General features: G+C 34.8%; 1 protein-coding gene across 2 annotated transcripts in view; it reads right to left on the bottom strand.

Moving 5' to 3' along the window:
• GPATCH2 (G-patch domain containing 2) overlaps window positions 1-25,622 on the bottom strand; it is a 187,174-nt gene that overhangs the window by 39,356 nt on the left and 122,196 nt on the right. For both annotated transcript variants that reach the window (XM_079107157.1, XM_079107158.1), the window contains exons 7-8: window positions 23,899-23,938; window positions 17,848-17,918 (exon numbers count right to left, since the gene is read on the bottom strand). In XM_079107157.1, the coding sequence (XP_078963283.1) occupies window positions 17,848-17,918; window positions 23,899-23,938 (111 nt within the window). The remainder of the gene's footprint in view (window positions 1-17,847; window positions 17,919-23,898; window positions 23,939-25,622) is intronic.

Raw genomic sequence — 25,622 nt, 5'->3', positions numbered from 1 at the left:
CCTATGTACATGTATGATTACATGAATGGTATGAATTCACATCGTGTACAACCATGGAAACGAAATGATGTACCCCATTTATGTACAATGAATCAAAATGTAGTCTGTAAAAAATTAAAAAATATATAAATAATTAAAAAAGAAAAAAGAAATGAAAAATATAAGATGATTTTTAAAATATTATTTAAAGATCTGGATATAATACTGAAAAAATTTCCCGGAAATCAATCACTCAATCTATCAATCATATCATTTTTATTATATGATTTAAAAATTTTAAAATTTTAAAATTTTAAAAATTTTAAAAATTAGGTTATTTACGGTTGTCCAAACACCCAAATAACAGAAAAGACAAAGTGGCAACTACTGAAACCAAGACACCATAAGACTAACTTCAAAATCTCAAGGCAAAATGATTTCCAAAACAATTTAATTCCCAGCTAAATTACTCAATATGAAACATTGATTAACATTAGTAAGAACATTCTTAGATACGCACAATCCCATAAATTTAATTGTGCTTCTTTTCTTTCTCAAAAAACTGAAGAAAAATAATGCCATAGATCCAGGGAAGAGAAATCCCACATAGGAGAGAGATGAAGGAAACCCCTAGGATGATAGTGAAGAAAAGTAGCACATTAAACTTGCAGCAGCTTCAGAGGACAAACAATCCAGAATAAACTTGATCATTGAGGGCTCAAAGTGGAATGGTAACCCCCCCCAAACAAAACAAAACAAAACAAAAAAAAAAAAACAAACAAAAAAACTCAAGAGTTACACTTTTGGGAAGAAGAAGCAGTTGATGGGTTAGGGGCAGGTGGTATAGGAAGAGATGCAAATGAAAACAATGATTTCCAAAACATCTGAAAGTTAAACATCTATGAATATTTAGATGCACAATCATATTAATGAAAACATTTTTATTTGATGTGTCAGAAAGAGGTAAAGAAATTCTGATATGAGCATGTGAAGAGAGCACATAGCAAGAAGCTATAATATTAAATTAAAAACTTTAAGAAATGTTAATGTAAACATGTAATATTAGAACGACAGAAGTCAACCGTAGAAAGAAATATCCAAAATAATTGAAAGTGGTTGGAGAATGAAATTCAAGAATGGGCAAGGCAACACCCATCGAGTAAGTGGTAAAACTGGGATTAGAAGTCAGTCGTTCCAGTTCTAGAGACCACCCCTTGATCAGTGTGCTCTATTACTTAGACTCAATTTTCAATTCATCCTACACATATTTTATACAACAAATGTTTGCTGTGTATAGTGTCATACACTGTTTTGTGGTATTGTGGTTGCATGAGTGGATGAAGTAGACACTTGACTCTTGCAAAGTTTAAAAGAGTCGGGTAATAGAAACAATAAGAAAAATGTGCGATAGAGGACAGAATTTGATGGTATTGGTAGAGAGTGGGCATGTCTGGCTTTGAGTTGAGAATTGAAGAAGATTGGGAAAAAGCCATACAAACTGTTACAGAGAAAATGTTCTAGGCAGAGGGAACAGCAAATAAAAAGACCCTGAGATGTGAGCTGGGGTAGGTGTGGTGGAGGAAGAGTAAAGAGGTCCACGTGAAACAGAATAAGACGTATTTCATGTTTGCATATATGCCAAAATATACTCTACTGTCAGGTATAACTAAAGAGAACCAATTGAAAAAAAAAAAAAAAAGAGGCCAATGTGGCAGGAGCAGGTGAGTAAGAGTTAAAGTAGAAGGACATAAGGTCAAAGAAGCAAAGAAGGGCAGGGCCAGATCACACTGGGCTCTATAGGTCAAGATAAGACTTTCACTTTTACTTGGAATGAAATGGAAAAACACAGTGCTTTTATTTAACAGCTTTCACAGCTTCACTGTCAGCCTAGCAGTTTATATAAACTGCACATATTTAAAGCATACAATCTGATAAGTTTTCACACACACACACACACACACACACACACACACACACACGTGAAATCATCACCATAGTAAAGAAAATGAAGACATTTATCATGCAACAAGTTTCTTCGTGCCCCTTGGTAATCCTTTCCTCTTGTATCTCCTGGCACCTATCCCATGCCCAGACAACTGATCAGTTTTCTGTCACTATGTATTAGTTTATATTTCCTGGAATTCTATATGAAGGTGTTAAGTGTATTGATCCTTCATTACTTCTTAGTCATGAGTTATATTCCACTGCATGAATATGGCACACATTGTTTATCTGTGTAATTTAGTTGGACATTTAGGAGATACATGCTTTCTTTTTTCTTTTTTAGTTATTATGAATAATGCTATCATGTGAAAAAGTCACATATGGGTCATATAATAGGTGCATACTAAATATTTAAGGGAACTTCCAAACTGTTTTCCAGAGTGATTGTACTATTTTACATCCCCCAAAACAGTTACATTCCTTTTACATCCTGTATAATACTTTTTCATTTTAATCATTCTAATAAGAATGGTATTAAGAATAGTATTTTGTTGTGATTTTTTTTTCCTAAGGGGTATTGATGTTTAATATCTTTTCATGCGCATATGTGCCATTCATATATTTTCTTTGTGAGGGTGTATTCAAACTTTAGCTTATTGCTTGACTGGGCTGAATTCTTATTGAATTTGTAGTGTTCTTTTTATATTTCTTGATACAAGTCTTATTGGACATGTGATTTGCAAATATTTTTTTCCCAGTCTGTGGCTTATCTTTTCATTCTTTTCACATTATATTTAGATGAACATTTTTTTTTATTTTTTATTTTTTTAAATTTTATTTTATTGTAAACAAATGGGATACATGTTGTTTCTCTGTTTGTACATGGCGTAAAGGCATACCATTTGTGTAATCATAAATTTACACAGAGTAATGTTGTTTGATTCATTCTGTTATTTTTTCCCTTCCCCCCTCCCCTCCCACCCCTCTTTTCCCTCTATACAGTGCTTCCTTCCTCCATACATGCCCCCCTCCCTAACCCTAACTCTAACCCTAACACTAATCCTTCCCTCCCCCCATTATGTGTCATCATCCACTTATTAGTGATATCATTCTTCCTTTGGCTTTTTTGAGATTGGCTTATCTCACTTAGCATGATATTCTCCAATTTCATCCATTTGCCTGCAAATGCCATAATTTTATCATTCTTCATAGCTGACTAATATTCCATTGTATATATATACCACAGTTTCTTTATCCACTCATCAATTGAAGGGCATCTAGGTTGGTTCCACAGTCTGGCTATTGTGAATTGAGCAGCTATGAACATTGATGTGGCTGTATCTCTGTGGTATGCTGATTTTAAGTCCTTTGGGTATAGGCCGAGGAGTGGGTTAGCTGGGTCAAATGGAGGGTCCATTCCAAGTTTTCTAAGGAATCTCCACACTGTTTTCCAGAGTGGCTGCACTAATTTGCAGTCCCACCAGCAATGTATGAGTGTACCTTTTTCCCCACATCCTCGCCAACACCTGTTGTTGCTCGTATTCTTGATAATCGCCATTCTAATTGGGGTGAGATGGAATCTTAGGGTGGTTTTGATTTGCATTTCTCTTATTACTAGAGATGTTGAACATTTTTCCATATGTTTGTTGATTGCTTGTAGATCTTCTTCTGTGAAGTGTCTATTCATTTCCTTAGCCCATTTGTCGACTGGATTATTTGAATTCTTGGAGTAGAGTTTTTTGAGTTCTTTATAGATTCTGGAGATTAGTGCTCTATCTGAAGTATGATTGGCAAAGATATTCTCCCACTCTGTAGGCTCTTTCTTCGCATTGCTGATAGTTTCCTTTGCTGAGAGAAAGCTTTTTAGTTTGAATCTATCCCAGTTATTGATTCTTGCTTTTATTTCTTGTGCTATGGGAGTCCTGTTAAGGAAGTCTGGTCCTAAGCTGACATGTTGAAGATCTGGACCTACTTTTTCTTCTATAATCTGCAGGGTCTCTGGTCTGATTCCGAGGTCCTTAATCCATTTTGAGTTTAGTTTCGTGCATGGTGAGAGATATGGGTTTAGTTTCATTCTGTTGCATATGGATTTCCAATTCTTCCAGCACCATTTGTTGAAGAGGCTATCTTTTCTCCATTGCATATTTTTGGCACCTTTGTCTAGTATGAGAAAATTGTATTTATTTGGGTTTGTGTCCATGTCCTCTATTCTGTACCATTGATCTACCTTTCTATTTTGGTACCAATACCATGCCGTTTTTGTTATTATTGCTTTGTAGTAGAGTTGAAGATCTGGTATTGCAATACCCCCTGTTTCACTCTTCCTGCTAAGGATTGCTTTAGCTATTCTTGGTTTCTTATTCTTCCAGATGAATTTCATAATTGCTTGCTCTATTTCTGTAAGGTACGTCATTGGGATTTTAATTGGAATTGCATTGAATTTGTATAGCACTTTAGATGAACATAATTTTTAAATTTTGATAAATTCCAGTATTTTAATTGTTCTTTCCTGGGCTGTATTTTGAGGTTCTAAGAAATATTTTTCTAACCCAAGGTATGATGATTTATTTATTTGTTGATGATGCTAGGGCCTGGCACATGTTAGGCAAGGTCTCTACCACTGAGCTATACACCGTAGCCTTTGATGATTAATTTTATTTGTCATCTTGACCATGTAGCTAACTGGGAGTTGTGCCTTACTGCTGCCCAGCATTGTAAGAAAATAAACCATTTATCAATATCCTGGGTAAAGATCAAAAGTCCAAATTTGAAGTATAGTTTATGAATTATATTTATTGATTTCCATATGTTGAACCAAACTTGCATCCGTGGAATGAATCCCACTTGATCATGGTGCACTATCTTCTTAATGTATTTCTGTATGTGATTTGTCATTATTTCATTGAGAATTTTTACATCAGTGCTCATCAGGGATAGTAGTCTGAAGTTTTCTTTCCTTGATTTGTCTTTGTCTGGTTGATACTAGCTTCATAAAATACATTTGGAAGGTTTCCTTCCTTTTCTATTTCATAGAATAATTTGAGGAGTATTGGTGTAAGTTCTTCTTTAAAGGTCTTGTAGAACTTGATTGAGAGTCCATATGGTCCTGGGCTTTTCTTTATGGGTAGGCTTCTGATAGCATCTTCAATTTCATTGTTTGATATTAATCTGTTTAAATTTTCTATGTCCCTTAATTCAATTTGGGTAGGTCACACTGTCTTTAGAAATGTTGATGTCTTCAAGATTTTCTATTTTATTGGAATATAGACTTTCAAAGCAGCTTCTTATTATCATCTGTATTTCAGTGGTGTCTATGTTGATATTTCCTTTTTCATCATGAATTTTAGTAATTTGGGTTTTCTCTCTTTGTTAGCTTGGCTAAGGGTTGATCAATTTTGTTTATTTTTTTAAAGAACTAACTTTTTGTTTGGTTGACTTTTAAAATTGTTTTGTTTTAATTTCATTAATTTTGGCTCTGATTTTCATTATTTCCTGTCCTATACCGCTTTTGGTGCTGGTTTGTTCTTATTTTTCTAGGGCTTTGAGATGTACAGTTAGGTTATTTATTTGGTGATTTTCTGTTCTTTTAATTAATGTGCTTGATCCCATAGAACTGTTTCCATAGTGTCCCAGAGATTTTGATATGTTGTTTCACTATCCTCATTTATCTCTAGGTATTTTTTTATTTCATCCCTGATTTCTTCAGCTATCCATTGGTCATTCAATAGTGTATTACATAGTCTCTAGGTGTTAGAGTAGCTTCTATTTTTTTATTTTATTGTTAATTTCTAATTTTATTCCATTATGATCTGATACAATGCAAGATATTATCTCTATTTTTTTGTATTTGCTAAGAACTGGTTTGTGGATTAAGATGTGGTCTATTTTAGAGAATGTTTCATGTGCTACTGAAAAGAAAAGTTTATTCATTTGTTGATGGATGAAATATTCTACATATGTCTGTTAAGTCTAAATTATTAATTGTATTTTTTAGTTCTGTGGCTTCTTTAGTTTTTTATCTGAAGATCTATCATTGGTGAGAAAGGTGTGTTGAAGTCACCTGGTATTATTATGTTGTGATCTATTTGATTCTTGAGATTGTAAGGGTTTACTTTATGGATGTAGATGTTCCATTGTTTGGGGCATAAATTAAATATTTGAGATTGTTATGTCTTACTGATGTATATAGTTCCCTTAAGAATTATGAAATGCCTTTCTTTGTCCCTTCGGATTAATTTTGACTCAAAGTCCACTTTATCAGATATAAAGATAGAAACCCTTGCTTGTTTGTGAGATTCATGTGAATGGTGAGTTTTTTCCCATGCTTTTACCTTCAGTCTGTAGATGTCTTTGCTTATGAGGTGAGTCTTTTGGAGAAAGCATATTGTTGAGTCTTGTCTCTGCCAGTCTATGTTTTTTGATTGTTGAATTTAGGCCATTTACATTCAGTGTTATTATTGAGAAATGATTATTTGCTATTTTGAATTATTTCTAGTTTTTAATTTGAAATAGCTTCTTTTCTGATTGTTTTTAGTGTAGTTCCTCCCTTTGCTGAATTTCATTTTTATTTTTTATTTCTTCTTCATAAAATAGTTTGTAGGGAATGTTTTATAGTGCAGGCTTTTTGGTTGTGGATTTTTAAAAAATTTTCTTTATCATGGAAGGCTTTCATTTCATCATCAATTGTGAAACTTAGTTTTACATTCTTGGTTGGTATCCATTTTCTTTCAGAGCTTGGTATGTATTATTCCAAGACCTCCTTGCTTTAAGGGTCTGGGTTGAAAATCAGCTGAGATTTGAATTGGTTTACCTCTAAATGTTACTTAAGTTCCCCCACGCCCCCAGCAGCCATTAGAATTCTATCCTTATTCTGTATGTTAGGCATCTTGATAATAATATGCCTTAATGTGGTTCTATTGTAATTTTGCATATTTGAGGTCCTGTAAGCTTCCTGTATTTGATATTCTATTAAGGTTTGGGAAATTTTTAGCCATTATTTCAATGAAAAGATAATATATTTCTTTGGTTTGTATCTCTGAGCCATAGTCTAGCCCAATAAATTGTAGTTTGGTCTTTTCACATTATCCCATATTTCTTGGATGTTCTGTTCCATAATGCTTTCATATTATCATAAAGTTGAAAAATCATAAGTGAAACCATCCTTAAGTTAAGATATAGTCTGTAGTTTGCAAACTGTAGGACCAGGGAAGTTAAGGGAGCAACTCTGTCCCAGTGTGAAGGCTTGGTTTTCAGTAGACTAATGGTATAAATCCTTTTTCTGAGTTCAAAGGCCCAAGCTCCAGGAGCACTGATGTCTGAGAGTGGAAGAAATAAACAGATGTCCCACCTCAAGAAGAGAGAACAAATTTACCCTTCCTCTGACCTTTTGTTCTATATGGGCCTTTGATGGACTGGATGATGCCCACTTGTTTTGGAGTGGTAGATCTTTACTGCGCCTCCTGACTCAAATGCTAACTTCTTACTCACAAAAAGAGAAACAAATTTTAGCAGCTACCTGGGCATTCCTTAGTCTGCTCAATGTGACACATAAAATTAAACATCAGAGTGTGTGAGTTATGGATTAAAAATCTTTTTTTTTTCCCTAAATGGTTATTCAATTGCTCCAGTGCCATTTGTTAAAAAAGACCATTAAACTCTGCATTTTCATATGAAATAAGAATTAGCTTGTCCAGTTCTATAAAATATCCCTCTGGGATTTTGATTTAGATTGTATTAAATATATAGACAGTTTTGGGGCAGGGTAACTGATCTGAAGAATATTGAGTCTCCTGACCCAGGAACAAGGCTTCTCTCTCTATTTATGCATGTCTTAAGAGTTAAACAAATAACTGGTTCTCAATCATGTTTTATTTTTCTTGCTTCATATTTAACAATATCTGTCTACATCTCTTTTAAGAATATCTTTCTACATCTCTTTTAATTGCTGTGTATTATGCGAATTTTAATTTTTTGACTCACTTAACATTTCTGCTTCTATTGGATTCTGTAATCCAATATATTTTCCTTTGAGAAAGCGATTCTCCTCAAATGTCTTATTATCTTGGCCTGCGAGTTCACTTCATCTGGTAATATTAGTTCCTCTGTCAGGTTTGGTAGAGGAAAAGGCAAGTCATCTGTGTCAGTGCTAAGCAGTTTAGCAAATGGGCTATGAACCTTAGAGAAGCCTTCGTACTAGCAAACCAGTTATCAGAGCCTACTCCATGAAAGAACTCTTGGTCAGAAAAATACCCTCTCCCTCTCCTCACTTCCAAAGAGACACAGAAATGCAAGTCTCCTGCCCTAGGGTTTGGAGGGGTCAAAGTGTTCCATCAAGCTTTCCATGGTCCTCAAGACATAGCCCCGTGGCTATCCTGAAAGTTTATTCCTGAAAACATTTGGATCAGAGACTGGAGCCTTTCTGGATTAGGCAGATACCAACTGTCCCAAAGCAAGCAAACAACTAGAGAAGTTGCCCTCATATTTTAATCTCCCTCAGCCAGGCTGGATTGCCTCCTGCTTGACATCTGAATCACCCTACCTCAAATATATAAGTTCCAAATAACCCCCATAATATAAAGGACTTCTTATTCTTTAATTTTTTCTCTTTCTAAGTTTTCCTGGGTTGATCTTGGGGGAGGGTGGCAGTAATCTTGTAGTTCAGAATGATGACTACAACAGTGATACCAAATTTCCTTTCCTTTTCTTCCTTCTTTCCTTTCTTCCTGTTCCCCAGCCCCTCCTTCTTTCTTTTGTGGTACTGGGGACTTGAATACTAGGCAAGCACTCTACCAATGGGCTATATCTCTGGACTTTTCTTGAGGTAAGGTCTGGCTAAATTACCCAAACTGGCCCTGAACTTGTGATCCTTTTGCTTCAGCCTCCTGAATAGCAAGAATTAGAGGCATGTGCCACAAAATACAGCTTGGGACCAAATTTCTAATATGAATATTTAAGGTAGTAAATTTTCCTCCAATTATCAATTAATAATAACTCATGAGTTTCAATATTATCATGATTTGAATTGTGAACACATGAGTATTTAGAAACATATTGTTTTCTAATACCAAATCTTAAAAAGATATATGTTCTTGAGATCCAAGATGGCAGACTAAAGGGAGGCTGCGTTCCTTGACGCTCTGTAACTCCGGTTTCAAGCACAGGATATCTGTTTCTTGATTGCTCACTGTCAGGCGCCTATCATCCGCCATTTGCCTGCATCTCGCCTGTCCATTGCCTGCCTTACACCTATCCATCACCCAACACACGAGGTTCACCTCCTGATCATCCAACAACAGTCAGCAAACTGATCGCCGACTGCCAGTGGAGCACCAGCTGCCTGCTGTTGCCTGGAAGTTCACTGCTACAGTACCTGCAGGTTTGATTACACGTGGCTGCCACCATTTTGAGACAACAGCCAGGCCCTGTAAGACCCCTGGCCGGACTGACTGAGCCCCATCTCCAGGATCGCTCAGCCTGACCAATCACTCCGTGCTGCCGGGGCCCTCACATTGACTGACTGCTCCCTGCCGCAGGACCCCCAGACCAACTGACTGTGTCCTATCACCGGGACCCCAGACCTACTGATTGCAACTGGCCTCCAGGATCCCACAACCACACCAAACACACCAGACCTCCAGGACCCCTGCCTGACCAACCGCATCCTGCCTCTAGGACCTCCTGCTGAACATGGCCACACCCTGAGCTGCAGCTCCCCATTTGCCAACACATTTGGAAGCCAGAGTGGCCATCTTGGATAATCCTGGAAGAGATAGCTCCTATCTTTAGGTGGGGAAAATCCCATCCTGAGACGCCTGCTGGAGACTTGAAGCTCATTGTCAGGTACCTTTCATGCATCAGGCTACTGAACTCTGGAAGCTTTCATTACTATGACTGTTATACTATAGATTTTCTTTTTTCTCCTTATTGAAAAAATTTAAGTTTTTATTTCCTTACTTTTCTTGCTCTCTTTTCCTTTTGTTTATCTGTTCCTTCAGAGTCTCTTTCTCCCTTTTTTGCATGCTCACATCCAATTTCTTTTGATTACACTCACCCTTTCTATTATCCAGAACTTCTGTATATTCTTTTCTTATCCCATTAACAGCCACATTCTACATCCCTCTGCATCCTCTTTGTCCTCCATTTGAAACTGCAGACCTTATTGCAAATTTGTTTCTTTTACTGAAGATAATATTTGAACTCATTCTGTTTATTATGACAATTTTGTTATTGCCCTCATAGGGGCTATTTGGTCTAGGATTGCATAGTGTCTGAATTGGGCACTGCTGATATTGATCTCCCCTTAAAGAAAGGGTTTTGGAAACCTGTAGGGCCACTATAAGCCTAAAGGGGGAAATCTGTAATACCCCAGATCTGCACTGCTAGAGGGGAAGATACATGAACAACATGAGAAAACAAGGGAAGAAAATGACCCAAACAAATCTAGATTCTATATTAACAGAATCCAATGACAGTATGGTAGAAGAAATGTCAGAAAAGGACTTCAGATTATACATGATTAAGATGATTTGCGAAGCAAAGGATGAGATAAGAGAGCAAATGCAGGCAATGAATGATAATACCAATAAGCTGAAAGAGCAACTGCAGGAAGCAAAAGATCATTTCAACAAACAGATAGAGATTCTCAAAAAAAAAAAAAAAAAAAAAAAGGAAATCCTTGAAATGAAGGAAGCAATAAACCAAATAAAAAACTCAATGGAAAGCATCACCAAAAGACTAGACCACTTGGAAGACAGAAACTCAGACAATGAAGACAAAATATTTAATCTTGAAAATAAAGTTGCCCAAGCAGAGAAGATGGTAAGGAATCATGAACAGAAACTCCAGGAACTATGGGACATCATGAAAAGACCAAATTTAAGAAATATTGGGATTGAGGAAGGCACAGAGATACAAACCTAAGGAATGAACAAACTATTCAATGAAATAATATCAGAAAATTCCCCAAACCTGAAGAATAAAATGGAAAATCAAATACAAGAGGCTTACAGAACACCAAATGCACAAAATCACAACAGATCCACACCAAGGCACATTATAATGAAAATGCCTAACATTCAAAATAAAGATAGGATTTTGAAGGCCGCGAGAGAAAAGCATCAGATTACATATAGGGGGAGACCAATACGGATAGCAGCCGACTTCTCAACCCAGACTCTAAAAGCTAGAAGGGCCTGGAACAACGTATTTCAAGCTCTGAAAGAACATGGTTGCCAACCAAGAATCCTATACCAAGCAATAGTAACCTTCAGATTTGAAGACAAAATAAAATCCTTCCATGATAAACAAAAGTTAAAAGAATTTACAAACAGAAAGCCTATGCTACAGAAGGTTCTCAACAAAATATTCCATGAGGAGGAAATGAAAAACAACAATGTAGGTCAGCAAAGGGAGGAACTACCTTAGAAAAAACTACTCAAAGAGAAACCAAGCCAACTTAAAAACCAAAAATAAGCCAAATGACTGGGAATACAAATCATATCTCAATAATCACCCCGAACGTTAATGGCCTAAACTCATCAATCAAAAGATGTAGACTGGCAGAATGGATTAAGAAGTAAGACCCAATAATATGCTGCCTACAAGAGACTCATCTCATAGAAAAAGACATCCACAGACAAAAGGTGAAAGGATGGGAAAAAACCTACCATGCACATGGACTCAGTAAAAAAGCGGGGGTTTCCATCCTTATATCAGATAAAGTGGACTTCAAGCCAGAGATAGTCAGAAGGGAGAAAGAAGGACATTTCATACTGCTTAAGGGAACCATAAATCAGGAAGACATAATGATCGTAAATATTTATGCCCCCAAAAATGGTGCATCCCTGTACATTAAACAAATCCTTCTCAATTTCAGGAATCAAAGAGCCCACAACACAATAATTCTGGGTGACATTAACACACCACTGTCACCACTGGATAGATCTTCCAAACAAAAACTAAACAAAGAAACCATAGAATTCAATAACACAATCAATAATCTAGACTTCATAGACATATATAAAATATTCCATCCGTCAATGAGCGGATTCACTTTCTTCTCAGCAGCACATGGAACCTTCTCGAAAATAGACCATATGTTATGCCACAAAGCAGCCGTTAGGAAATGCAAAAAAAGAGAGATACTGCCTTGTGTTCTATCAGATCATAATGGACTGAGAATAGAAATCAATGACAAAATAAAAACCAGAAATTACTCCAACACCTGGATACTAAATAATATGCTATTGAATGAAACATGGATAACAAAAAACATCAGGGAGGAGATAAAAAACTTCTTAGAGGTCAATGAGAACGACAATACAACATATCAAAATCTCTGGGACACTATGAAAGCGGTACTAAGAGGAAAATTCATTGCATGGAGTGCATTCAAGAAAAGAATGAAAAGTCAACAACTAAATGACCTAACATTACAGCTCAAAGCCCTAGAAAAAGAACAGAAGAACAGCAAAAGTAGTAGAAGACAGGAAATAATTAAAATCAGAGCTGAAATCAATGAAATTGAAACAAAAGAAACAATTCAAAAAATTCACAAAACAAAAAGTTTGCTCTTTGAGAAAGTAAACAAAATAGACAACCCCTTAGCCACACTAACAAAGAGAAGGAGAGAGAAGACTCAAATTACTAAAATTCGTGATGAAAAAGGAAATACCACGACAGACACCACTGAGATACAGAACATAATGAGAAGCTACTTTGAAAATCTGTATTCCAACAAAATAGAAACTACTGAAGACGTTGACAAATTTCCAGAGACATATGCTCCTCCCAAACTGAACCAGGAGGACATACAAAATTTAAACAGATCAATATCAAGCAATGAAATAGAAGAAGCCATTAAAAATCTACCACGCAAGAAAAGTCCAGGATCAGATGGATTCTCAGCCTAGTTGTACAAGACCTTCAAAGAAGAACTCATTCCAATACTTCTCAAAGTATTCCAGGAAATAGAAAAGGAGGGTACCCTACGGAACTCATTCTATGAAGCTTATATCACCCTCATACCCAAACTAGGCAAAGACACATCATGGAAAGAAAATTTTAGACCAATATCCTTGATGAATATAGATGCAAAGATCCTTAACAAAATATTGGCAAACTGTATCCAAAAACATATTAAGAAAATTGTGCACCACAATCAAGTGGGGTTCATCCCTGGAATGCAAGGATGGTTTAACATCTGTAAATCAATAAACGTAATCCATCATTGTCAATAGACTTAAGGATAAGAATCATATGGTTATTTCAGTTGACGAAGAAAAAGCATAAGACAAAATACAACACCCTTTCATGCTCAAAACACTAGAAAAAACAGGAATAGTAGGAGCATACCTGAACATTTTAAAGGCTATTTATGTTAAGCCCATGGCCAACATCATTCTTAATGGAGAAAAAATGAAACCATTCCCTTTAAAAATGGGAACAAGACAGGGATGTCCTCTTTCACCACGTTTATTCAACATGGTCCCCAAAACTCTAGCCAGAGCAATTAGGCAGACCAAAGAAATTAAAGGGATACAAATAGGAAAAGAAGAACTTAAGCTGTCACTATTTGCTGATGTCATGATTCTATATTTAGAGGATCCAAAAACCTCCTCCAGAAAACTTCTAGACCTCATCAATGAGTTCAGCAAAATAGCACGCTATAAAATCAACATGCATAAATCTAAAGCATTTTTATATGCAAGCAATGAAACATCTGAAAGGGAAACGAGGAAAACAACTCCATTTGCAATAGCCTCAAGAAAATTAAATACTTGGGAATCAATCTAACCAAAGAGGTAAAAGATCTCTACAATGAAAACTACAAAACATTGAAGAAAGAAATTGAGGAAGACCTTAGAAGATGGAAAGATCTCCCATGTTCTTGGATAGGCAGAATTAATATTGTCAAAATGGCCATACTACCAAAAGTGCTATACAGATTCAATGCAATTCCAATTAAAATCCCAATGACATACCTTACAGAAATAGAGGAAGCAATCGTGAAATTCATCTGGAAGAATAAGAAACCCTGAATAGCTAAAGCAATCCTTAGCAGGAAGAATGAAACAGGGGGTATCGCAATACCAGAACTTCAACTGTACTACAAAGCCATAGTAACAAAAACGGCATGGTATTGGCACCTAAATAGACAGGTAGATCAATGGTACAGAATAGAGGACACGGACATAACCCAAATAAATACAATTTTCTCATACTAGACAAAGGGGCCAAAAATATGCAATGGAGAAAAGACAGCCTGTTCAACAAATGGTGTTGGGAAAACTGGAAATCCATATGCAACAGAATGAAACTAAATCCCTATCTCTCACCCTGCACAAAACTCAACTCACAATGGATCAAGGACCTTGAAATCAGACCAGAGACTCTGCATCTTATAGAAGAAAAAGTAGGTCCAAATCTTCAACTCGTTGGCTTAGGATCAGACTTCCTTAACAGGACTCCCACAGCACAAGAAATAAAAGCAAGAATCAATAACTGGGACAGATTCAAACTAAATAGCTTTATCTCAGCAAAGGAAACTATCGGCAATGCGAAGAGAGAGCCTACAGAGTGGGAGAATATCTTTGCCACTCATACTTCAGATAGAGCGCTAATTTCCAGAATCTATAAAGAACTCAAAAAACTGTACACCAAGAATACAAATAATCCAATCAACAAATGGGCTAAGGAAATGAACAGACACTTCACAGAAGAAGATGTACAAGCAATCAACAGATATATGAAAAAATGTTCAACATTTCTAGTAATAAGAGAAATGCAAATCAAAACTGCCCTAAGATTTCATCTCACCCCAATTAGAATAGTGATTATCAAGAACACAAGCAACAATAGGTGTTGGCGAGGATGTGGGGAAAAAGGTACACTCATACATTGCCGGTGGGGCTGCAAATTAGTGCAGCCACTGTGGAAAACAGTGTGGAGATTCCTTAGAAAACTTGGAATGGGCCCACCATTTGACCTAGCTATCCCACTCCTCGGCCTATACCCAAAGGACTTAAAATCAGCATACTACAGAGATACAGCCACATAAATGTTCATAGCTGCTCAATTCACAATAGCCAGACTGTGGATCCAACCTAGATGTCCTTCAATTGATGAATGGATAAAGAAACTGTGTATACACACACACACACACACACACACACACACACACACACACACAAATGGAATATTAGTCAGCTATGAAGAATAATAAAATTATGGCATTTGCAGGCAAATGGATGAAATTGGAGAATATCATGCTAAGTGAGATAAGCCAATCTCAAAAATCTAAAAGACGCATGATCTCACTAATAAGCGGATGATGACACAAAGGGGGGTGGGAGGGGGGCAAGAATGGAGGAAGGTGGGACTGTATAGAGGGAAAAGAGGGGTGGGAGCTGCAGGGGGAAGGAAAAAGTAACAGAATGAATCAAACATCATTACCCTATGTAAATGTATGATTACACAAATGGTATGCTGTTACTCCATGTACAAACAGAAACAACATGTATCCCATTTATTTACAATAAAAATAAATTTAAAAAAAAGATATATCTTCTTTCTACTAATTTCTAACTTAATCACATTCAATCCAGGGAATATGATCTTAATGATACATATTCATTAAAATTTCTTGATAGTAGCTATATAGGTTGCTAACTGGTTAATTTTGTAAGCATGTCATGTATCTTTGAGAAAATATGTTTTCTATAATAGTTTGGGTGCCAGGTTTCATACAATTGCATTAATTTAAGCTTGATAATTTTGTGTGAAACATTTTCTGTTTATAAACTTTCTGATGACTTAAGTCATTAATAATATGAGGGCATATTGAAGTGGGATCACCATGGAGGGGGTTAGTGAGTATCTGAGTGTATTGTTATTAATGTTTTATTTACACATTTTGAGGCTATTTTATTTAGTGTATACCATAAAATTATTAACTTTTCTGGAAATTTGTATATTTTATCATTAAATAATGACCTTTTAAAGCTTGGTAAGGTCTTTCCTCTTAAGTCAGTTTGTGTGATACGAAATCTTTGTTTTATAGTGTATCTGGAATATCCTATTCTATTCCTTAGTTTACCATCTTTACTTGTCATTATATGTCAGGTGTATTTTCTATAAAGAACACATAGTTGGATTAAAGGAAAATCTAATCTAGTCAGTTCTGCCTTCAACTGACAAGTTTAATCCGTAAGTTTTATTGTGATCACTGATACAGGGATTTAATTCCATTGCTTAATTTTATATTTTCTGTGTCTCATTTTCTCAATTTTTTTTAAACTTTTTAAAAAATGGGTATTTTGAGGGGAGGTCAATATTTCAGTTCATTTTACCCCTTAATGCATTTACAACTTATATCCTCCATTTCTATCAATGTAGTAGTTATTTTTGATATGTTACCAATTAATATTTACTAACCATCACTGTTTTATCTGACCAATGAGGTAAACATCATGAATAATTTGAGGACTTTAGACTGGAGTTTTAGCTATAATCTCTAACATTATGAACTTTGCATATTAATGTTCATGATTTTACACTGTATTTTTCAAATTCCTACCAAGTATACATTAGTATCATTATCATTCTTCTTTTATTTTAACGACACAAAACTTATACACATTTATGAGTTATGATTATCATTTTATATAAGCAATGGTTGTTTAAATGCTTTTTTAAAGTTATTTATTTTGACTTAGTATTCATATTCCCATCTCAGCATTTCCTTGGAAGATCATTTCCTTGAAATATATCCATTAAAAATTCTACAGCTGGTAGAGTGCTTGCTTTGCAAGCACAAGGCCCTGAGTTCGATCCCCTGTACCGCCAAAAAAAAAAAAAAAAAAAAAATTCTAGCAAAATTCCATTGGTAGTAAACTTTCTCAGTTTTTGAAAATATTAAAATGATTTATTTCATCTTCATGCCTGAAAAGTTTTCTGTGCTAGGTTGGCAGTGTATTCTTTTTTCCCTGTATCCTGAAGATGATTCCATTATCCCCTATTGCTATCATTTCTTTACAGATAATTTGTTCTTAATCTCTGAAATTTTAAAAGATCTTCCCTTTCTCTTTGATATACTACAATACACTATTTTGTATGGATTTCTTTGTATTTATTATAGTTGGTTTTCACTGTGATTTTTTTGTATCTGTATTTATAGATTTATAATTTTCACTAGTTTTGGGAATTCTTGATCAACATCTTTCAAATATCATGTTTTTCTTAAGTTCTAGTCTTTGCATCAAAGACTCTGATTAAATTTATCTTAATTAGTCTGATTTTTCATCTCCTTGAATTTTATACTACATTCTGGCTTATTTCTCCTGATGTATGTTCCATTTCATTAATTATCTCTTCATCAGTCATACTTCTCACTTCTAACAATTTTGTTTTTTCACTTCTGATGGATTAGTTTTAAGAGTAATTTGTTGCTCTCTCTTTTATTTCTATAAACACTTCATCTATCATGATTAATGAATTATATCTTAAAATTTTAGGTCCTGATATACTTAGGGGCAAATTCATTAGTTGATGTTGATTCTCAATGAGGTGAATTATCTAATTTTGTGTTTGGTAAGTTTTAACTGTCCAAATGAGGTATGTATGCTCTGTAAGATTTGCATTTGCTCCTGCAGAATTGTGGCTTCTTAGTTGGGAATACTTGTACAACAGGGTTCTTTAAAGTTTTAAACAATATAAATAAAATGTTATTTTTGTATTCATTACTAGTAATCCTGAAATACATAGTATATAAAATATACATAGTACATAGTATATAAAATAAGTTAGGTCAATGTTTTAGAAAAGGCAGCCCAAATCACAACTTACCACATTTATATTAGAAGAGAAAAAAAAAAAAGTCTATGATTTAATGATGAGAATGAAAAGTGATTTGAATGACTTACTTACCTGCTAGCTGTTTTCACAGAACAATTTTTCTTGTGTCCTCTTTCAGCTCGGTTATCTCTCAGAAGTTGATGCTACACAAAATGTTAAGACAAAGTTGTAGAAACAAAAACATTTTCATTATATTATTTTGCAAAGTTTAAATATCCTTTTTATTCAAAGGGGCAATAATTTGTTCACTTGCATCACTTTATTTGTACTGGTTTCTTCTACCTTTGCTAGAGATGCCAGATCTACTACAGCAAAAAAACTGAGAGATGGCAATCTAGTTATTTCCTTGAGAGTTTAAACTACTCTCATATTTGGTTACCATAAAGCCTGGACCTGGAAATCTAAGACTAGGTTCTGTTCCTGTTTCTCTGCAGTAGCCTTAGTTAAAGTAATGTAATCTTTCTTGTTAATGGCTCCACAATTCCATTCAGTTGACACGTTTTGGGGGCTGTTTCCCCTAAACTGATGTGAAAGAGCTAATATTATTTTCTTGATACCTACTGGCATACCATGGTAATGAAACATACTCAAACCATTCTTCTAAGAAATTATTGGCTTGGAAATATGAAATTAGAAAAAATATATTTGATTGCCATCTCAAAATGTCTTACCATTCACTTTCCTTCACACTTACTTTACCCTAACTGGGGGTGTGTGTGGGGGGGGGTGGAAGATAATACTCTCTGTAGTGTGTTCACTCAAACTATAGCTATCTTATGCAGATACATGATTATAGAGAAGACTGGGTTAAAAAAATTATACCACATATTAGAAATGAACACTATGTCTTAAAAGTAATAATGTAAGATAGAGCTGGATTCTAATTCCAGCTGCCCCAGTAGCTAATAAGTCACTAGTTTTAATAATAACTTTACCACTTACAAGCTGGGTAACCTTATGCCAAGTGCTTAACCTTTCTAAGCTCTAGTTTCCACCTGTAAAATAGATATAACAATAATACCTACTCGTAAGCCTGTTGTGATTATTAAATAAGATAAGCCATGTACAATGCTTAGTGCTATGAGACCAGAACACAAGAAATGCTGAGAGTATGGCTTAAATGCAACAATTATGATGATTATGACTATAATTAATAAGCCTGGTTGTTAGTGGATATTGATTGAACAGTATATTTTATTGAAGAACATTGCTTTGAATGGTTCAATAAAATCATTTAGAATCGTCAGTTCACTTGGCTATTCTTAAGATAAAATAGACCTTAATTGGTTCACCTAGAATATGGTTAGGCCTTTCTTTCAGGAATGTCTTGATTAAATAAGTATGCCTAAAATTTCTCTTAAAAATCTGCTTCATTTCACTCTTGCTGCCATCATCCTAGCTCAGACGACCATTTTCTCACCTGTGACAGTCTCCCAAATGGCCTCCTGCAAGCAGCCTTACTCTCATCGTTCACTCTTCACACTGCAGCCAGTGTGAACTATCCAAAATTAATCTGACTTTATTACTCTCTTGAGATAAAACTCAAAATCTTGTGTAAGGTTTCCATTGTCCCTCATAATTTGGTTATATGGTTATAACTCTAAGCCTATAATTTACTATATTTCTGCCTACACCTGACCTAACCCCTTTCTCTTTTTATATGTACTGAGGATTGAACCCAAGGGTACTTGACCACTGAGCCACATCCCCAGCCCCCACACCCCCTTTTTAAACTTTTATTTAGAAACAGGATCTCACTAAATTACTTAGGGTCTCAATAAGTTGCTGAGGCTGGCTTTGAACTTGAGATCTTCCTGCCTCAAACTCCCTCCCAAGCTGCTGGGATTATCGTTGGGATATTTACCATCCTCTTGTTCATCTTGCTCATTTCTGGTTTAATTTGCCTGCATCTCCATGGTTTGGCACTGTGTCCAGAACATCTTTATTGTTTAATAAATATTTGTTGAATGAATGAATGAATGAATGAATGAATGAAGTAATGAAACAGGAAATGAGATTGAGTATCTGATACATAGCTGAAGCCATACCTCATTATTACTACATACAGAAAACAGCAACCATTTATCTTAAGTCCATTAATCTGAAAGTGTTTCAATTTAGAAACACTTCGTACCATGAACACTTAAATTGTTTCTGAAAATATAAATAATTAATTACTTTGGCATTTCTAAGTCTAGTGCCTTTAAAAAAAAGTATATATGTATATATATATATATAAAAATATATACAAACCAACATTTGTGACACAGATAGTTAGAAGTTGATGAAATCTCTACCTCTGTCTTAAATTAATGGTAATTAGTCTTCCTGATTTTTGATAAAAGATATTTGAACACTTTTTCAGAGGTTTGCGCTGAAACAATTCAAAGAACTGAAAATTCCATATACGATATGTTAGAATAAAAATTCTACCATTAAGTTTTGAAAAATGCAACCTCAATAAACGTTCCAATATACTTTAGAGAGACCAACACCTGGATGAACTTAGATGAAATGTTCTCTGAACTTTGACTTTGATTCTAATAGATCCTTCTATTAGAATCCTATAAGAATGTGTTTTCTGCTTTGAATTTTTGATGGACTTTTTATTTAAAAAGAGACAAATATTGGAATTACTTCATGTGAATGGGTCTACATAAAAATGTCATCATAAAATTATCTCACCTTATGAATAAAATTATAAATCTGGGTGCATCTTTGCAACTTTAAAATGAATTTCTGATAAAAATACACTCAGATGTCTGAGTCATGAATTCATCATATTAATACATGAATCCTTGCTCTGATAAGCAAGAACAGCTCATCAGATTTTGAAAATTCTTCCTTATTCTTATAGGTAAGTTTTATCTTTCCTTGGATTCCTATCAGTGTCACAAATGAGGTCATTTTTAGGGTTTTGACTCAATAATGTCATCTTTGATTAAAAATAGAACTTCTGAATATGGTGCGAAGTGCTTCTTACCTTCCAACTTTCAGATTGCTGGACTTAGGCCAAACGGAGATACAATTCCCTTATTAGTGACCTGCAGATGTATATTAAAAAATGACTCATGTAAGAATTACATTAAAATCCATAAATGCAAACCTAGGCACACAATTTTAAAAATTACTGAATTAAATCAGGAAAAGTATTCTTTGTGGATAATGGTTTTTATTGTTACAGAATAAGAATTTTAAAAATTTGTGGCTATTCATGATATTTGTAAAAATTATTAAAAGTCTCAAATCCCTGATGGAGAGGAAGAAGCAAATGGTAGAATTCTTATTCCACAGCATTCCTGTCTTTGCTGCCAGACATGGACAAGGCATTCAAGCCCAGGAGTATCTCTACTGGCAGCCCTCCTTCTTGTAATTCCTCAAATATCTGCAAAATAATTCCAAGTCTCTTCACAATTGGCCTTTCATTGTCCTCAACATTACAAGAAGTGATATCTAAACTATGATCTATGACTCATGAAGATACTTGCAAACTCAGTCAAAATGTCAAACCATTCACATGTTCAAGGAGGCAAAGCCTGAGAATTTAAAGACACACAGACAATACACATGTGTGTATGCACTTGTGCCCTTTCCCTCTGTCCTTCCCCTCCTCGACCAACTCGTCACTTCTCTTTTGTGGTCTCTCTATAGTTTTCACAATCCTCAACATGCTATAATCGCTACTTTGCTGCCCAGACCAAAACTGCCTTAGGGGAAAAGCTATGCTGTTTTCCATCAACATCCCTTTTGGTAAAATTATCAAAGCTAGGAGGTCTTGGAATAATATTGTTTTGTAAAATTAGAGAGTACCTGATAGATAGCGGGTGACAGGTGAGTTATTTATTAAATGAAGGTATGATCACTGTAGAATGTAAATGGAAATGAGATTAAACACTAAAGCAAGCAGTGGAAAGCAGTGAGGGGCAACTTTTAATACAATCATTACTCTCTTGATAAGTATATGAAAAGTAAAAGGTGATAATGAATGATAAAGATAATATTCATTCAACAATATATTGAAGAATTTCATAATTCTTCATGGTTTTTCACTTCATCCCTTGGACCTAAGTTTAGTAATATTTTACTGTGCTATATATTTAGGTCTAATTGAACTAAGAAATTATTGCCCCTCAAAATGTAAAATAGGATGTATTTCTCTACATATACACATATACATGCAGCTGATATTCACCAATCATAGATTCCATATTTGTGAATTTGTCTACTTATTAAAATTTACTTGTAACACCAAAATCAATACGTTTTGTACTTTCTGCAGCCATTTGCAGTTGTATGTAAAGTGAGAAAAATGTGAGCTGCTGGAAATTGGTTTCTAGCTAAGGTCCACCAAAGTGACACTATGTCTTCTTGTTTCAGCTCTCATACTACAAACGAAGTTTTATTGTGGTGTGTTTCTTGAATTTTTGTGTTTTTGCTGATGATGTCCCCATTTAAAATGGCCGTCAAGCATGGTGTTGAAGTTCTGTTTAATGTTTTTAGGCTACAATGGGCTGTACAGGGAAAAGCTTTATGCCTTAGATGAGTCTTGCATCAGGCATGTGTCATAGGGTAGCTGGCCATGAGTTCAATTTCAATGAATCTGTAATCTATATATTAAATCAGGTATTCCAAAGTAGAAATACACATAAAACAAGGGTACGTATTGCCTGTTTGATGAAGATCTTGTGACCAGATGCTTGAAGTAACCTAAGATCTTTGTTCCAGGATTCAATAATGTTGTGTTTTGAGTCTACAGTACATTAGCTACCACAAATAAAAGGAATTATATATATGTAGTCAAGATAAAAATGTGAGATGCATGCTAACATTTAAACAAGGTTGATTTAAACACTGATTTAAATGATTATAAAATATAAAATGTTAAGAAAGAATCAATAATTTTCTTTATAAATCATTAACTATTAGCTGTGATTTTTGTTTTGGTACTAGGGATTGAATCCAATGTCTCATGTGTGCTAATCAGTTGGTCTTACCAATGAGCTACACTCCTAGCCCTAGCTTACTACTGTTTACAGGCATAGTAGTAAATATTCTACATTAATGCGAGAAGTATCTCTAAAGGGGAAAATGACTCTCATGGAAAAAGGCAAAATAACATAAAATTGTTACAACTGACTTTGAATTTATAAGATATTGTTCTTTAAATTGGCTCATTTGTGTTAAGAAATAGAGCTTAGATTATAATTAACTATGTGGTACCTTTTACTAATCAAGGGCACTAAAACTGTTGTATTCAATTGTGAACCTGTTACCCCATGTAAGACATCAAACATCACCAACAGAGTAAGGTTATTAATACTACCAAGCACAATCCTTTACCAACCTCCCATCCTACCCCTCAGAAGAAACACTCTCATGGATTTGGTTTTTATTATTCCCAGTTTTTTTTAAAAATGTGTTTTCTTATGGATTGCCCAATTAAAAAATAGTTTTCATGATATATGATAGATAAAAATCTTGCAAGGACTTAAACCCACAAATGTAAATGCTTTAAAACTCATCACAAATTTAAGTCTAAATTAGCTTAGCATGCTTTAGAGAGAGAACTAATACATTCAAGAAACAAAAAACATACTTATTTTCTATACAAAGACAACTGAAATGAATGTCAAGTTCTTGCTAAGTCAACTAATCATTGCACTGTCACATACACCAATAAGAGATAAAAAGAAATTCATCTACAGATATAATGTAAACTTGTAAGAAATTATTGCCTCCTTCTAAACTTCAATAAAACATATTCTCTTTCTGGCTGATCTTAAGTTCAATACAAATTAAATTTTTAAGCATGTATACTGCTTGAATACCTTGATTATGTGAAAACCATTTAATAAGTAGTGAAGCCCTACAAGTTAGTGAATGCCAGGGCCTTTCCATGGAGGTCATCTGTGTGACTCAGGAAGGTGGCAGTAAGGGAAAACTGATGCTTACTGAGGATCGCCCATTTGATCAATATATTAAGCCCTGGCAAAATTAACTCCTTTTAAAATAAGCTAGGGATTTATATCCTTTCTCATAAAGCTGATCTACTACCCTGAAGGGAGATAGATAGATAAATATTTGAAAGAGACTAACTTCCTTTTGGATTAGAATGTTCCTTACCTGGCCATGCTCTGTCCTAGCCCCAGGGCTAAACCAATGGCTGCAGAGGAAAAGAGAAGAGGAGTTAGCTGGGCCTAACTGAAAGCTCAGGTTCTCACATGATCAACCTGAGGTGCTTTAAGAAATTTATTCACCACCGGCAATGGAGCCTTAAATATGCTTTATTTTAATGGATATTTCATGTAATTCTAGACTTACACCAATTTTGACAGAAATGTAAGAGTGCTCATAACCCAGTAATTTTCAATTTAATAAGCAAACTGAGTTAGAATTACATTTCCATTTAATTACGTTAACATAAACTGCTGGAACTGTATTCATTTTATGAATCAATTCTGGTTATAAAATCTATAAATGCTATCATTTACCACAACTTAATTATAGCATCATTACAACAAATCATGACCTTTTGATTGTAAGAATTATATAAAAAAGTTAAAAACACAAGAATATTATATTCTGTAGTTCTGCCCCAAGGGACAACACAAAAAGCCCTTGATGGCGATTATGGGCCATCAGCTGAAAGTGCCTCAGACTCATTCCTTTCACAGTTATAACAATTAGAATTCCGGCTGAGAACAAGTTTAACAACTTAAAAATATAGAAGTTACTGCACAGGTGAAGTCTTCCTTTTCCCACAGCCCAGGCTTACCCATTTCCTTCAGATGGCTCTGGGACTCTTAATATCAGGAAATACACTTTCAATAGAACTGGGCACATTAGCTAATAATAACTCCTATTGAGACCCTCTAAATCACTTAAAAACCTATAATCATAGGCAATGATACTAGTATTACTATTGATGCTATTTATTATTTCAAGAACAGAAATACTGAATATCTTTTAGTGTTAAGCACTGTTTAAAAACATGCCACGTATTATTTCCCATCCTCATAAAAACCTTACAAGGTTGTTCTCATGTTCCAGATGCAGAATCAAGGGTCTGGATGTCGTGTTGTTACTTGCTCAAATTGTGCTTTCATCATACCACATTGCAGAAAGGTAAGGGTTCACAGTGAAAGGGCATCTTTCCTGGTACTATATATTCTCTATCCCCTGTGGTACACAAACTGAGAACAGTCTCTACAGAAATAAGATTTGTCTATGCTTTCAATGTAATATTCTCAAGCTCATTCCTTGGCAGGGCAAATTCTACCATTGATATGGGAAATGACACTTATTGGTATTTAGTAAAGTCTGGGTTAATTACCAATGGGAAACAAAGTATTCAATGTAATTCTACTAACACATTCGAAGATATTTCCCTTCGGCTATGGCACATGCATAACTTTTGCTTTAAAGAAAAACTTAAAAAAAAAAAAAAAAAGAAACTAAAAGGATTAAAATAGTAGTCACTTGTCATGTCTATCCTGACTCCAAAGCTCTGTCCATAAAAAAACTGCCAACTCTTTGTCTTTTTATTTTCTGAAATATAATGCTATATTTTGAAAGAATACAGCTATACTGATGGTTCATGATTGATTGATTTTTAGATGTCAAGGATTGATTTTCCTTTGTGATAAATTTACCTCTTTTTATACTCCCAACCTTCTATTTCCAAGTATAATACTACTTTGATTAATCAATTATGAATAAGACATTATTATGATGATGTAAATTCTTCTGCCACTGTTTCCCTGTGTTTCTCTTGAAGTTGATATTTGCCTCATTTTTCTTCCTTTGGTATTTTTTTCCCTATCTATCCCCATAGCCATCTTTTATTA

This window comes from Sciurus vulgaris (genome assembly GCF_902686455.1).
Source record: "Sciurus vulgaris genome assembly, chromosome: 12".
Lineage (NCBI taxonomy): Eukaryota > Metazoa > Chordata > Mammalia > Rodentia > Sciuridae > Sciurus > Sciurus vulgaris.
The sequence above is the reverse complement of the archived record's forward strand: the minus strand, read 5'-3'. Positions and strand labels throughout refer to the sequence as shown.